This window comes from Pezoporus flaviventris, unplaced genomic scaffold (assembly GCF_033815535.1).
Source record: "Pezoporus flaviventris isolate CSIRO_AGI_PZ_B2104156 unplaced genomic scaffold, CSIRO_AGI_Pfla_v1 ptg000001l, whole genome shotgun sequence".
Classification (NCBI taxonomy): Eukaryota; Metazoa; Chordata; class Aves; order Psittaciformes; family Psittacidae; genus Pezoporus; species Pezoporus flaviventris.
This window is the reverse complement of record NW_026892549.1, coordinates 53,450,341-53,466,315: the sequence shown is the minus strand read 5'-3', so window position 1 is coordinate 53,466,315 and position 15,975 is coordinate 53,450,341. Positions and strand designations below refer to the sequence as shown.

The window sequence follows — 15,975 nt, the reverse complement described above, 5'->3', positions numbered from 1 at the left end:
CCAAGTAAACAGCCTAGAAGTCTGCTAAGGGACATTTTCTTGTGCATTTGTAACTGCTGTCATTGACAATAAAATTGCTTGAAATATAGAATAATGGTAGTGTGTTGTTACTGTGACAGAAGCTGTAAGAGGTTGTGACCTTCAGTACACTTTCATAGGTGCTTTACAGAGGAGCTGATGCTTACACTTGTTAACTTGTAATTGTCAGAATAAATCCTGCTTTTTCCCCTCCCAGTAGATTGAAGCCTAGTGTATGTTAATTGTGCTGGCTTTTCTGGCCTAACACCTTGACAGCTTTTGTTATTTTTTAAAAGTTATTCCGTTACGAAAACTATACCTCTACTGGCTATTTGTTATTCTCCCATAATGCTCTTGCCACTCCTCTCTTCTGTGGTTTTGAACTCTGACATAAAGCTGACTCTTAGTGTTGGCCCCTGACAGGAGCAGTCTCCAATGACTAGTGGTGGGTCAGTGCTCCCTGGTTCAGAGAGAGCACACAAAAGCAAATCTACTATTTCAGACTGCAGTGAATGCCTGGGGCTCCTGCTTTGCTAAGGCTCAGGTGTTTGCTCTTCATTAAGGAAATCAGGTTATACAGTAAACTGATTTATTAGCTATACCACGGTGCTCTCATTACACTTCACACTGTGGAGGACTAGAGCATCTAGCAATTTCTAAAAGAAAACCAGGAATTAACATTTGTGTGCTACAGCACATGATGGTACTACAACAGGTGGCACTTTTTTCTTTGAGTTGAGATTGGAGCAATATAATTATGTTGCAGGAGTTGCTGCCTTTGAGATACAAAACTTGATCAGAATGGAAAACACTATATAATTTGTAACCAACTTATTAAAACCAAGTAGCTATGACTTTAATTCCATCTTCAATGATCTTTTAACAAGTTTTTTCTTTTAATACGAATAGCTCTAATTTGGGCAGTGGGATCAAGAAACAGCTTCACGTTTTTGCTAGCAGCTTGCCCAGGGACCTGATTCTTCAAAATTTAGGAAGTTCTTACCAAGTCCAGGTGCAGGTTTTGGAGCACAAACTGGGCTCTTGTGCTGCCTTTGCAGAATGGTAAAATGGTAAATAGTCCTAAAAAAAGTCCCATGTTTGTCACTCCATCTGAAGAAATGTTTTGAATGATGAAACTGTGAACCATTCTCCTGCTTTAAGTTAGTGCTGGTCTGTGACTTTGCTAATAATGTCTGTGCCTCTGTAATAAGACAACATGAATCTCGTCATGCAGATTGCAACTGTTTCTAAATGTACTCAAATCAGAAGTCAGATCAGGTATTGTTACTGTGCAATGTTTTTCATGGCAGCTGCTTTACACTGACTGCATTTTACAGGAAAGGATTGAAGGACAGGCTGTTCTCTTTAGCAATTGGAGCTATACAGTTATTCTGAGTCAGAGCTAGAGATGGTGTATGGGTCTCCTGATTGATTGTCTTTATTTGAAGTCTGTTTGGTCATCCTTTCCATCAATTACAAATGTGCTCACCACCCAGTGTACCATTATTCATTTGCTGCTGTAGCCTAGTTTTGTGGCACACTGGTAAGGATGGTAGTCTTTCAGCTTGTGTACTGCATAATAGAAATAATGTCATATGAATTGTGCTTTTTCGTGTAACTAGAGAACATTTTAATATGTGTATATTCGGTAGAGGTAAGAGCACAAGTTCTGTTCACAAACTGTCTAAGCTTTGGAACTTGAGTAATTTTCTAAAGCTTTCTGAGTATTTCTGTGACTATGTAGTTGCATCCTACACAAGTAAGCAAGAAACAGTTCTGGGGGCTGGCAATTTGATGAATGGATTCACACTTTCATAAACAATGAGTCACTTTGATGCCATTAAGAGAGAGAATTCCAACAATATATCCAAGATGTGTGGAAGGGGAAAAAAAGTGCTGCTTGTGTAAGGTGTTCTTCTAACCTTTCCTAAGCATCATCTGTGGCAATTTTGAAAAAAAATAAAAAAAAAATAAAAATAAAAATAAGAATAGGAGAGGGTATGGCAAGGAAAAACAAGTTTCTTACAGCTTTTTTTCCTACCCCAGCCCAGAGGCACTAAAGACCAACAAAGACACCCATTTCATCTGAATAGTATAAATATTGTGCAGAAATAGTATAAATATTGTGTAGAGAATCGAGTCTGTAAATAGTTATTAATTACAGAGTGCTTTAGCAATGCTTGTGTAGTGCTTGAGGATGGTAAAGAGGTTTGTTTGCAGGGCTGGGAGTTCTCAGAAGAAAATTATTTTTCCTGGGCTTTGTGAGAAGAGTGGGCAAGAGTTTCATAGGTCTCATTGGTAGTTCTTAGTTGCAGAGTCCTTTTGTTTGTTTCTTTGAATTTGCTATAGGAAAAGACAGGAAGGGACTTTTTTTTGCTAACTTCCCTAAACACACAGTTGCATTGACCTTGAGATGATAAAGCTTCTGCTCTTCTTTTCCATTTTCTGTGGCAATGTTTTATCCATGAGGAGTATAGACCTTTTAAATCTACCTTCTGCTGAGATACACGGCAGGTCCACCTAATTAATTGCCCCTGCTATTTATGTGTCAGATAGATAGCCTTTTATGGGCTTCTGTTTCTTATTTTTATCAAAGCTTGAGCATATAGTGGTTCACATTTCAGAGTTCAGTGCTATAGGTGCACAGTGCTCTGTGCTGTGTTCCTTGTGGGATGCTCACCAGTTAATCAGAACCTGTGTTGTGAGAATGGATGTATTTCTATCCTGAATGTTGTTATCGGAAAGGAAAGGTAAAAAAGGATGTTGTCAGTTTTCCTGGAGAACTTCTTTCTGTGTCTAAGAGTGTAGACTGAGATTTGGGTACATTTCCATTCAGTAATGAGTTTTATGTTATTAGTTAATTACTGTTTTTATTAATTTCCTAGTGATTCTTAATCAAGGGCAAATTATCTCCTGAAAGGTTCATATCTAACTGAGGCAATGGAATGCTACTGTGAATTGCTTCTGGGTTATATTAAAACAGAAAGCTGGACCTGCTTGACCAATCTGCAGCTCTGCCATACTATGTTCAGCCAGTTCTCGAGGCTGGGCTCTCTGACCAAACATCTTCTGCAGGTATGTGGGGAAAGAAACACACCCAACATGCAATGCCAAGGATTTGTTGTTAGCTCAGCTTAAATCCTAACAGCCTACTGAAATAATTATTGGGCCAATTATAATGATACCAGCACTTACAATGCAAATTATCTGATTTTACTAGCTCATTCCTAGTAATGATACTGATGTATGCAAGCTCTGATCCTTGTCTGGTCATATGGTCCTCCTGGAGAAGGGAGGTTTTGTTGTAAGTTGTCAGCACTGAGTTCTTCAAGTAGGGGAGTATGAAGTTGATACCGATGGTTTTCCCCTCCTTTTTGACAGGAAGAAGGTGAAGTTAATGTTGATGGTTTCTTTCTTCTCACTCTGAAGTCCATTTTTATGCATTTACTAGCACAAATATTTGCTTATTTGATTTTTCTTTCATATTTCACAACATTGTAGTTAAATTTGGTACATGTAGTATGTTTTACATATCTTGAATATGGATATGGATATGGATATGTCACATTTCTTTTTACCCCTAAACTCACTTTTATCTGTATTTTAAAGTTGTATTCCTTTAGCAAGCAGTAATTGAACACCAGTGTGTTGTTTAAGGTCCTTTTCAGCCCTAACTATTCTATGATTCTATGTTAAAAGTTATAGCTCTGGGACCCTGTTGTCATTCCGTTCTTTGCAACTTTTAGGCCTCTGCTCTGATCTTTTGCTTGTCCTTTTGGGGGTCTCTGTTACAGTCCTGATATCCCTCAGCAGCCTCCAAGCTGTGGTTTACTGATAACTTCAGTAATACTTTATCAGTGTAATGTAGTGACACATACATCCTTGCTCTAGAGTTACTAATATTTCAGTCTGTAAAAGCAGTGATGCAGTAGAAGATACACATAAACACAGATACATGCTCTCATAAAAGCTTGCTGCCAACATCTGCTATTCCTGGTAATGTCAGTGGTATGTTACCAGAATTACAACACATGTCATCTGCATAGTTGAAAATGAAAATGTGTCAAATTACAGTATTAATTAATTTTGCCTTGCGAGATGCAGTCTTCATATTTAATAAGTTTTTCTGTAATCTTGTTTTTTTTTCAGAGGTGTCTGTGTGACTAGTATTAAAGGTCGGCTTAAGGATAACATAGGTTTTGTCTGTGCCAGTTAGCTGAGGCTGTGAGATATGTATCAAAATTTGCAAAGGCTCATTCTTGTCTCAATTTCCATTGGTCAGATTTATATATTTTTTGAAGCAGCTTGTCATGGTCCTGGGATAATCTCTGGCAAGGCCCAGATCCTGCTGGTGAGAAGCAATTTGTGAGCAGAGGCTTTGAACAGCTCAGTGATCCAATATAAAACTTTTATAAGAAAGGGACTGTGATTTAACTCTGACATAAAGAATTAAAATAAAGATCTTGCTTTGTGGGAATTCATGTATCTTCTTCAGCCTATCACAGTTGTTAGTGTATCCTTCAAGGATTATGAAAAATAATCTTTAGAGGATATTCTGTAAATACTAATTCCTAATTTTCAGCCATTGTGCACATTTTAGAGACTGGAAAGATTTAGGATTTGGTAGGTTCACATCAGTCTCCATGTCAGTCTTTCCTAAGATGTCAGTGACCAAAGAACCTGAAACTGGAAAGCAGACTAAAAGTTTCTGCTTGCATTTTTTAATGTGCTTGTGGAAAGGTTTTTTTGTCCACCTTTGTTAACAAAGAAGAAAGAATCAGAATAACAGCATGATGTTACAGAGAACTTCAGTGCTGGAGACCCAGTGAACTGTCTTGACCAGGTGAAAAACTGGTAGGTAACAGCAGACACCAATAGGTGTTGGCGGGCACTGGAACGAAGAGCTGTTGGATGAAGTCTCAAAGATGAAGTCTCAAAGAGCTCAGAGCTGCCAAATGTGTTATTCATGTAGAAAACAGCTAAAATGGTCTCCAAAATGAGCAAGGGACAACTTTATTCTCTGGCCAGTTACAATTTCCCATGCATAAAGCACTCAACATTTAGCCCTCAGAGAATGGTGCCCACTGGAAAATGTCAAGAGAAAGTTCCTCCCTGAATCAGTATTTTGGTTGCACCAGAACTGTCAAACATGAAAGTACTGTGTCTGCTCAGCAAGATTATTCTGCATGCTTAAACTGCACTGCTGGACTAAAAGGAAGGTAGGGATAATGCTGTGGGACCAGGGAATGGCACATGATGTCTAAAGCAATTCCTACTGGGTTCCAGTCCCTCTGAAGCAGCAAAGAGGAGCTGTGGCCTCAGGGCAGCCCCACATTTGAGACCTCCTGTGTCTTTCCTGAGGTGTGGATTTGAGCCCTTTTCCCTACAGAATTGCCCTTTCCTCTGATAGCAGCAGGAATAACCATCTCTGGACAGGATTTAAGATGTTGTTTATGTTTTTTTGGATTAGAATCCTAAATGGTGCAGGAGTGGGTAGGAAGGTAAAGTGATCCTTAAAGAAGGTACAGGTACCGATCTTGCCTTTAATCTTTCTGATTGAAGAAGCTTCCTTAAATGCTGCTGAAAATTTCCATGGTGAATTTTAAACCTCTGCTATCCCTAAGCTCAGTGGGAGTTACTCCACTGACTTCCAGAGAAGCAGAATTAGGCCTGAATTCACTAAAATAAATACCTTTAAATTAGCGACTAGCATATGTATCCACTTTGCGGATGAACAAGTGTGTGTCAGGTTTATGTTCTTTTCATTATCTGGCAAAATTAATTTGAGAGGAAAGGTGCTAATTCTGTATTTCTATGCTGTTTTCTTTGGTCTTGTCCTTAATACTTACGGAGTATTCAGATGATTTTTGCTGAAGCTAACAAGAAATATCCTACAGCTTGCAATAAGACAAGGCTGTTATACATGTGGTTAGTAGCTATTGCAGTGAAATACCATGCAACACTCATAAATTCTGTAGGCTTAAAACAATGTTTTTGCACAAGTGACCATTTAGTGAACTTCAGAAAACATAGTTATTTAAAACAAAAGCAACAAACATCTTAATTTATGCTCCACAACCTGTTTGTCAAAGTCCTGGAACCTTGTTCAGTGATAAGCCATAATGCTATCTGAATCCTACAGTGGGGGATATGGGATAGGAGTTGATGTGTATGCACTAAAATGATGTCATATGAAACATTGAGCTCACTATGCTGAAAGGGCATTAATCACCACATAATAAATGTCCAGCTGGAGACTAGTAATGAGTGGTGTCCCTCAGGGATTGGTGTTGGGACCTGTCTTGTTCAACATCTTTGTTGTGACATGGACAGTGGGATTGAGTGCTGAGGGCACCAAGCTGTGTGGTTCGGTTGATATGCTGGAGGGAAGGAATGCCATCCAGAGGGACCTTGACATGCTTGTGAGACAGGCTGATGCCAGACTTATGAAGTTTAACCATGCCAAGTGCAAGGTCCTACACCTGGGTTGGAGCAATCCCAGCACAGTTACAGGTTGGGCAGAGATTCAGAGCAGCCCTGCAGAGAAGGGCTTGGGGCTGTTGGTCGATGAGAAAATGAACATGAGCCAGCAGTGCTGATCCTGGGCTGCATTAAAAGGAGCATGACCAGCAGGTCGAAGGAAGTGATCCTGCCCCTCTACTCTGCTCTCGTGAGACCTCACTTGGAGTGTTGTGTGCAGTTCTGGTGTCCTCAGCATAAAAAAGGACATGGAACTGTTGGAACAAGTCCAGAGGAGGGTCACGAGGATGATCAGGGGACTGGAGCACCTCCTGCATGAAGACAGGCTGAGGAAGTTGGGGCTGTTCAGCCTGGAGAAGAGAAGGCTGCGTGGAGACCTCATAGCAGCCTTCCAGTATCTGAAGGGGGCATACAAGGATACTGGGGAGGGACTGTTTATTAGGGACTGTAGTGATAGGACAAGGGGTAACTGGTTAAAATTTAAACAGGGGAAGTTTAGATTGGATATAAGGAGGAAGTTTCTTTACTGTAAGGGTGGTGAGGCACTGGAATGGGTTGCCCAGGGAAGCTGTGAATGTTCCATCTCTGGCAGTGTTCAAGGCCAGGTTGGACAGAGCCTTGGGTGACATGGTTTAGTGTGAGGTGTCCCTGGCCATGGCAAGGGCGTTGGAACTAGATGGTCTTAAGGTCCTTTCCAACCCTAACTATTCTATGATTCTATGATTCAATGCGTTTGTTTCTGGCAGATAATTTCTGAAACAAAAGTGTTAAGAAGAAAGCTAAGAAAGATTTATTTTCATTTCTGTTGCTCCAGTGCATATCTTTTGCAGTCATTTAATCAAGAGTAATTAGTAAGTTCTTCATCAAACATAACTAGCTTTCATGTATATTACAGGTGCAAGTGTTCAAAATATTTAATGTTCTGATTTTCCTTATGATTTTGAAAACTGTAAAATTTTCATTTGGTTTTGGTTTTCATTTTAAGGTCAAGAGTTTGTTTGGGTTTTTTTGCCATGAATTTGCATAGGAAACTCAAACTGAACTCATGAAGCTTTTCAAGATGCTTCATATACAAGTATGGAATAGTCTCAAAAACTAATTATATTTCATTATAAAATCGTTCCAGGTTTTGTATCACAAAAATAGAAAGTACCACAGTGAATGTTCAGCTGTATAAATTAATACATGCTTTAATATATATTTTTAGAATCTGAATGCAAAAGCTGGTTCAACAGTTCTTCTTTGCAGGCTACAGAACAAACCAAACTACCACATATTGCCAAAGTACGCACATGACAAATTATAGTTGTTTGTGAACATTTGCATTGCATCAATTAATTTCATGTTAATAAAAATCTTCCAAATCATGAAGAATCTCAGCTTCTTATCACCCACCTCCCTTCAGGCTCATGATGGGCAGTTAGAACAATCCCAGTCTTCCCTTCCTCTTGATTGATTCCCATTTTCTCCCAGGTCTGGGGTGGTGCTCATGACAGTGCTCATGACAGTGCTGGAAAGCAGCGCAGTTTCACTTCCATCCAGCAATATTGTGGGCTCCAAGGACTTGCTATTTTTAAATCCTACGTATCTCTGTGTGTTAGATCTCTTCTAATATTAAAAGACCATCAGGAGAGTATGACTGCAATTCATGGTAGAAATAGGAGAGGAAAAGAGTTATTTACAACCTATATGTTCCCTAACATCTGGAGGGCTTAATATCTGGTCATACAAAATGCTGCAAATTTGTTAAGCTTTCAGTTTTTCAGAAAAGGTTTAAATTTTGCAGCTCAAAGTAAGATGCATGCAGATATAGGCAGAGGCAGTTAGAAGCAGTTTATAACTTGAAACAAACTGAAAGTCATTCATAAGCCAGCAAGAGATTGATGTTATTTATTAAAGGTGTCTTAAAGACAAATTGAATGGCCAATGAAGTCCATACTGATAAAGTGAGGAGATAACTCACTGCAGAAGAGAAGTTGTAAAAATGGTGGTTGGAAGGATTCGCTGGCTTTCCTCTCAAGAGGAAACATGAGATCATCAAGTAAAATGGGGCTTTCTTCAGCCACATCATAAAATCACAGGCTGGTTTGACTTGGAAGGAACCTTTTAAAGCTCATCCAGTCCCAACATCCTGCCATGGCCAGGGACACCTCCCACTAGAGCAGGTTGCTCCAAGCCCTGTCCAACCTGGCCTTGAACACTGCCAGGGGTGGGGCAGCCACAGCTTCTCTGGGCACCCTGTGCCAGCACCACACCACCCTCACAGGAATAGTATGTACCACAGCCCTCTTAGTAACTGCTTGCAGTGCCGCAGCACCAAGGCAGGAAGTTTTCCCTGACACTAGCAAGAAGTGAGTCCATCTGCTGTGCAACTCACTGTCGAGCAGTTGTAGGCTGTTGTTAAATTCCTCCTGTTCGTCTTCTATTGCAGCAACATATTACAGCAATTAATTCCATGCTGGCAGCGTGGAAAAAAATAATGATTGTCTATTAATTTCTTGCTTGGCCTACTTATTTGAGTAGTTGATTTACCAATTTCATTGAGAAATCTTGACATTTCTCCTTTCTGTAGAAATAGCTTGCCTTGTTTAATGCTGGGGAAGGCCTGTGGCACTAACAGGGTAAGTTTTCCCTGTATTGTAGTATTTATTCCTCGAGCTTTAATTTTTTTCTGTAATCTTTACAAAGGGTGAGTGATTTGGGGTTTTTTTAAATAATATCAAAGATATCATTCTGAAAAGTATGCAGAATTGCAGACCAGAGCCCAAGTGAAGAGATGCTACTGTGTATGAAGGGTTCTTCAGTTGCAAACCAGCAAAATATATATGCCCACACAAGCCACCAAAGGCAGAAGGAAATTATGTGTATTTTACATCTTAGTAAGCAACCTTTTCTGCTTTAAATGACATGTTTCCACATTTGAGTGTTTACAGATGTCACAGAAGCTCTGATCTATTCAGTTATTATTTATACTTGATTAGGCTCAATCCTGTTTAGAAAAGAATACTAAATCTGGTTTAGTGTGACAAGTGTTTATCTAATGAGTATGTTGTTGCTGTTTGTCTACCATAATTCACATAAAGAAGCAATAAACCATCTCAGTTAACAGGGAGTATATTGACAACAGTCATATAGTATTCAGAGAAAGGGGAATATGCACAACTTCTAGAATAATCACCAACAGCCAAGAAATACTCACGTTTAATCACTATATTAAGCAATAATCAGATTTTTAGAAAAGAAAAAAACGAACTGAATACAAGCTGAAAAAAACCTCTATTAACAATTAAAAACATATTTTATGTCATATACAGATTCAGAGGGAAGAAATGTTTAAAAAATTAAATAAACCAAATGCCGCTCTTGTGCAACCTCCATAACAGTGCTGAACTACCAACCCATGGTCCCCATGTTTAAGTAATCAGCTTTTTGATTTTGAAGGGCTGAATATCCCATGTCTTCATGGTCTCACACTACTGCTACTGTCACTGGCAGGCACAGTGGAGCAAAAGCAGAGTCCTTGTGCCAGTTAATTTGTATTTTCTGTGTGTGGTATAGACACAGCAGTGTGTCAGTTTTCTCACTGTAATGTACACCTATAGCTGTGACTCTGCTCTATCTGATAACGTTAAATTATACTTTTCAAGGTACAAAGTCATATGAGTCTGGAGTGGGTTTTTTGTTATCCCCCCCCCATTTTATCACCTGGTATCAACAGTGTTCAGGTACATTGTGTTTCACTATTCAGCCTCTATGTGCTTGTGATGTCCTGGGTGTATTTATTAATGTAAATGTATTACTAATGTAAATACAAAAATTCAGCAGAGAATTAGGAAAACTCTTCATGAACTTTTTAAGAAGTGGCATGCTGAAATTAACTGTTGAATGTGGTAAGTGGGGAAATGAAGACGAGGGTGAAGTAACCAGAAACGGGGTCCCGTTGGAAGTCCATTTAGGATTTCTTTGATTTTTTTGATGGGTATCTTCCATGGCAAGCTTGGGGACACCTGCACTCTATGCCTGAGAGTGAAATGCAGCCGCACATGACTTTAGACCTCATATGGGTTTCTCATGTGTAGTTTCATCTATGCATAGGTACATAGGACTTGATAAAAGTCCTCCTTTTCGTCTGGACTCTCATACCTCAGTTCAGCATGATGTAATGGGTGTGCAGTAAGATTTATGCTCCAGTTTGTTAGAAATAGGTGGAATATCTCTGCTTCAGGCCCAGTGTTACAGTTAGATTTGTTAAAATACTCCAGCTTCTGCCTGAGTGAAAGCAGCCCAGTTGCAGGATCCTATTTCAAGGCTGGAGAATGAGGGTCAGGCTTCCCATTGCTCTGGGCTGGGGGAAATAATTTGCAAAGCAATGGTGGTACGTGTACTGCATGCTCAAAGTAGCAGTACAGTGTGTCAGAATAATGAAGAAGGCATTTAATTCTTTTGGAGAAAGGTCATTTAGTTATTCATCGTGAACTGTTTGTTGAACTCTGCTTCCTAGGACTTACATACTTTGAACTGGTTCATAAGCAGAGCAAAATAAAGGAGTCAATCATATAAATATGATGTGACTGCCTGGTAATTATTTACTTGTGAAATACAAACTCACTCCTGTAAACGAGATAACAAGGTTTTATTGAGGGACAAAGTCAATAAAGCAAAAGCAACAGCACTGGCCGCATGACCGTAGCCAGAGGCGCAAGTGATTAGTATTTGCTACAGGTTTATGTACTTTCACTATTACATTATTTACATACATATTCATAATTCCCACATATAGGCAGTGAATATTATAACTAGCTCCAAGAACTTATTATCATAAGTCTTCTCCTCTTGGCATCTGCGCACTGCTCTCTGGTGATTGTGGGCAGGGGTCTTGAGGATGAAGTAAGCAGTCGTCCTCTTGTGAGTAGGGGTCTTCAAGATGAAGTAAGCAGCCTTCCTCACAATGTACTTTTCACCTTTGGCACAGTTGAATGCCCCAGTAATCACACAACTAGCTGAAACCAGCTGTATCTGTAATTCTTCTGATAACTAGCAAAGATCTAAAACAGTGTGACCTTCCTGCAAAATTTATTGCAGGATGGGCAGACAAGGAGTATCCCGAGCTAGCAGATGTCTGGGAGGCTCTGTCTCTAAACTAACTGATAATGAGAAGGATGGTGTGAAATAACTCATTCATGTTTAGTAGGGCCACTAAATCCTGTTATCTCACCACAGACTTACAACACAAATATTGTTCTTTAAAACTAAAGATACTTTAGAAGAGTAGTGTGAAACAATTAAATCATGTTTAGTGGGGCCACTAAATTCCACAGACTTACAACATAAACATTGTTCTCTTTCTACAACCTAAGTTAAGCTAAAAAGTACTTTATGTTTTTCAGGCAGTAGCTTTTCTCAAGCCCCCCCCCCCCCCCCCCCCCCGTTCTTTCTTTTACCTGTACAAATTCTTTTGCTATGTGACTCTTTTGCTCAAGAGTTCTAGCCCTTTTTAACTTGTCTAACCTTGTGTCTTTAGCGAGCTTTGTTTCTGTTATTGTAAACTGGTACAGTTATATCCACATAACCACACCTATGATTTGCGAAAGCCAATACATTGATGTGTTTAGCACATTACTGATACATGGAAACAAATGTTCGGAACAGGCATTAAGCTAACTATTGAAGTTACCACTAGTGAATAGCTCTGCCACATTAAGAAAAAGACACTTTTTAGGAATAAGGCACACTTTGCTTTTTATTACTGCCATTTACTTTGAACAATTCTAAAGGAGGGGGCTTGTGATGTTCAGAATTCATGGAGTTATGGTATTTTATGTGTAATTTGGTAATACACCATTTTCATTTGCATAATACAAACAAAATACAAATATAGCATAGTATAAATGCAGTGCTAGCATGACCAAGGACAGTGAGGGAGTGCAGGTGATGATAGTTTATTAGATGGCTAAATAAAGACAGGTGGAAAATAATTACATTATAAAAAAATGGGAACACACATTTTTCACTTCACTAGATCACACCTTACAGATTGCTTAAGCTCTCCATGAAAAAGACTGAGATACCAGTTGTAAGAAAACAAAACAAAAACCAGACACCTTTTATAAGTAGTTCATATTCTTTTAAGACCAGTTTTCCAAATGGCAAAGGGGTGGTGTATTTGGCAGGAGGTCTGATAGAAGGGGAGCTCTGAAATGAGAAGTTCTCCAGAAGAGAAGAGCAGGCAGTCCAACATGAAGGCTGTGCACACAAAACTTCTGCCTGATTTCTCTGTCTTGTAGTAATCAAGGAGAGTAATTTACTTACTTAAAAATTGGGAATTGTTCTTCTGTAACAGGTACGTGTAAAACAGATAATGACTGATGGGGCTGACGAGAAGCTCAGAATGGTGTTTGCTTGGCAGTGATGGGCTTGAAATGTGCCTTCTATGCCTTCAAGACCATGTCAAACTTCCTCTAACAGCATTTTCCCAATTCACTCTACGCAAGACCCTATTTACTCCCTTAAACATGGAGTTGTGTTCACTTTAGCATCCTGGGATGGCAGGGAGTCCTGAATAACTTTCAGCAGTAAGACTGAAAGGGTCAAAAATCTGTTCAGAATCAATCACAAATTGTAATAATCTTGGTAATTACAGTAAAGTGTTGCTGCTGGAGGCTAATTATGGATTTTTGTACACTCAAGCTTCTTTTTATAATCTTATGAAAAAGCACCCTTTTATCTCTCTTTTCTTCTCCTGCTTTACCACATACTTCTTTTCATGTGTTGGAGGGGAAAATAAACCCTTTAAAATTATTAAGCTCCACAAAATGGAATGAAATTCTGTCTTTAAATGTCAAGAGGTGGGGGTGGAGGGAAAGGAGCAAATTACATCCCTTCTCTTGTATTCTGAGTACTCAGAAGTCATCTATGAAATGAAATACTTTGGGTTTCATGAGTGACTGGTGTGAAGCAGGGTCAGAATCATATGATCTTCAGGAAAATAGGAGTGAACAGGGGTAGGAAATATTCTACAAGGATGCTTCATGTTTCAAGCGTTTTTTCTTGGAAAAAAAATTACCATGCATCCAGTTTTGAGTGTATTTATTACCTTATACAGTATTAGTACAGATTTTGATAACTAGAAAGTAACGTAATTACCTTTAAGTTATTTCTCTGTATCTATTATGGGTATCCAGTTATTTGCTAAATAGTGCAAAAGTCGAAAGTTTAGAGTGGGGCTCATTTTTATGTGTTTGTTTGCTGTCTCAGCATATTTCTAAATGTATGTCTCTTGGCATTAAATGCACAGCCAGGGTAGCATTAGCATCACCCAAAATGGCAAAGACATATTCAGTGTGTAAATGAGTCATAGAATTATAGAATATCTCAAGTTGGAAAGGACCCATAAGGCTCATCAGTTCCAACTCCCTGCTCATTGCAGGACTACCTGAAACTAAACCATAGCATCATCTAGATACTTCTTCAGCTCTGACAGGGTTTGAGCTATGACCACTTCCCTGGGGAGCCTGTTCCAGTGACTGACCATCCTTTCAGTGAAGAAGCAAATGACAGTATATGAGGAGTGTTCACAAAAGGGGTGAAATAAAAAACTGAGAAGGATCAGAACGTTGCTGAGTTCTGCAAACTCTACTTCATGTGTATTTCTTAGGTGCCACCAGTGTTATGAAGAGATTTCAATACCGCTAAAACAATTTGAAGTTAGAATTGCTGCTCTTACAAATCCACATGGCCCCTGCTTGTGGCTGGCCATTAACCTTCAGCCACTAAATGGCAAATTACTGGATTCTTACCGGAATTGTGAGATTATAATCTCATAAAATAATGTCATTTGACTGCAAGCCATACTGGGGACCCACTGAATAACTGAGCAATACACTGACAGGGTTTAGGACTTCTTGCTGACATGGAGGATTAGGGAAGTCTCTGTGTATTGTCAGTCTGTGATATAAGAAAACGAAATCCCCTTTTCGTGTGGAACATCAGAGCTATGCATTTTAATTTCCCCCAAAGAAACAGGCTGGAGATGAAATTGAATGAGATCCTGGACTGAATCTCGGTGTTTGCTTAACTGCTTCATCAGACATGAGCAGGATCAGGAAACAAGCTATGGTTATTCATGAGAAATGTAGAAATCTATTGAATGGGTCACTTTGTTTAGGTTAAAAAAAAAAAATTAATCATATCATGAGTGCTTACCAGAAAGCACTATAACGGTTGTTACAAATCTTCATCATCCCTATTTTGTGTGCATTATATGACTATTTCTTGCAGAGACTGAAGGAGCTGAAACAGAGGGAGTTTGCTCGAAACATAGCATCTAAGTCATGGAAAGATGAAAAGAAACAGGAGAAAGCCCTTCGACGTTTGCACAAGCTGGCTGAGCTAAGGAAAGAGAGAACGTGGTAAGTGCATAACTGCTGAAACAAAAAATACTTTCAAATAAACCCTTTGCTGTTAGCTGGTGCTGTGGGATGCAAGGCTATTGGAGTCCCTTGACTGGAGCCCCATGGATTTGTTTGGATGGTATTTTTGAAGTGGTATGTATACAATAATCTGATTCACACTGCAGAAATGAATGTTTACCCTTGGTTTTTCAGTGGAGCTAAAATGGCATGTATTTTTAGTTTAAAAAAAAAAAGTTTCATATATATTTCATGAAACCAGGCACGTTGGTTGAAAGCTGCATGAACATGCATTTGCAGACTGACACTACTTCATTGATGAGGTGAGGAATACAGTCTGTCTTTCTAGGATGTAACAGATCTCTGCCATTTCGTTTTCAAACTGCTCGCCTGGGAAAGTATCCAGAAATCTTGTATTAAATTTCAGTAACCGGATTTTTGATATTAAAAGGTAAGTGCTTCTTTTCCCCAGCTCAACAGAGTGTTCACCTCCCTCTACAAAAGTGACTCCTTTCTAATCATACATCTTAGTGGTGCATCTGGGGATAATGTTGAAATTAACATTGAGCTTGCTCATTGTGACTGTGTTCTCACTTAAATATGACAGTTATGACACCAACAAGCCACTGAAAATATACATACCAATTTCTCGCAGTGGAATCTCAGTGGGGAAAAGGCAAAAAAAATAGCTGCTGAAATGCAAATGTCATGAAGGAGAGTTTATCTCTCAGCTTATTTCTCTATTTAAGAATTGCTGTTTACTGCCACTTTGTAGTAAACAGAATGTTTCTTAGAGGTGTGATACAGACAGACACACAGGGTTTTTTAAACTGGTATTTTCTAGGTTGGCTTTACAGAAGTCACCATTTTATTGCGTAAAGAAAGGATTTGTGGGGGGGGTTTAGTATATATTTTAAATTTATGAAGAACTGGACAAGGCAAGAATTCTCATGAGAAATTCTTTTCCGTGAAACCTCTACCTTAATTCTAGACTCAGTAGAATAAGTTAAGCATTCTTTATCTCAGCACTTCTAGGGGTCCTAAACAACATTTGAAAGTTTCCCCAATG

At 39.1% G+C, this 15,975-nt stretch overlaps 1 protein-coding gene across 4 annotated transcripts in view; it reads left to right on the top strand.

Moving 5' to 3' along the window:
- The window catches only part of ZNF804A (zinc finger protein 804A), a 171,096-nt gene that overhangs the window by 148,254 nt on the left and 6,867 nt on the right, over positions 1-15,975 (top strand). For all 4 annotated transcript variants that reach the window (XR_009744210.1, XM_061457991.1, XM_061457965.1 and 1 more), the window contains one exon: positions 14,776-14,906. Coding sequence is in view for 3 of the 4 variants with exons in the window: in XM_061457991.1 (XP_061313975.1) it covers positions 14,776-14,906 (131 nt within the window). In the remaining variant the exon portion in view is untranslated. The remainder of the gene's footprint in view (positions 1-14,775; positions 14,907-15,975) is intronic.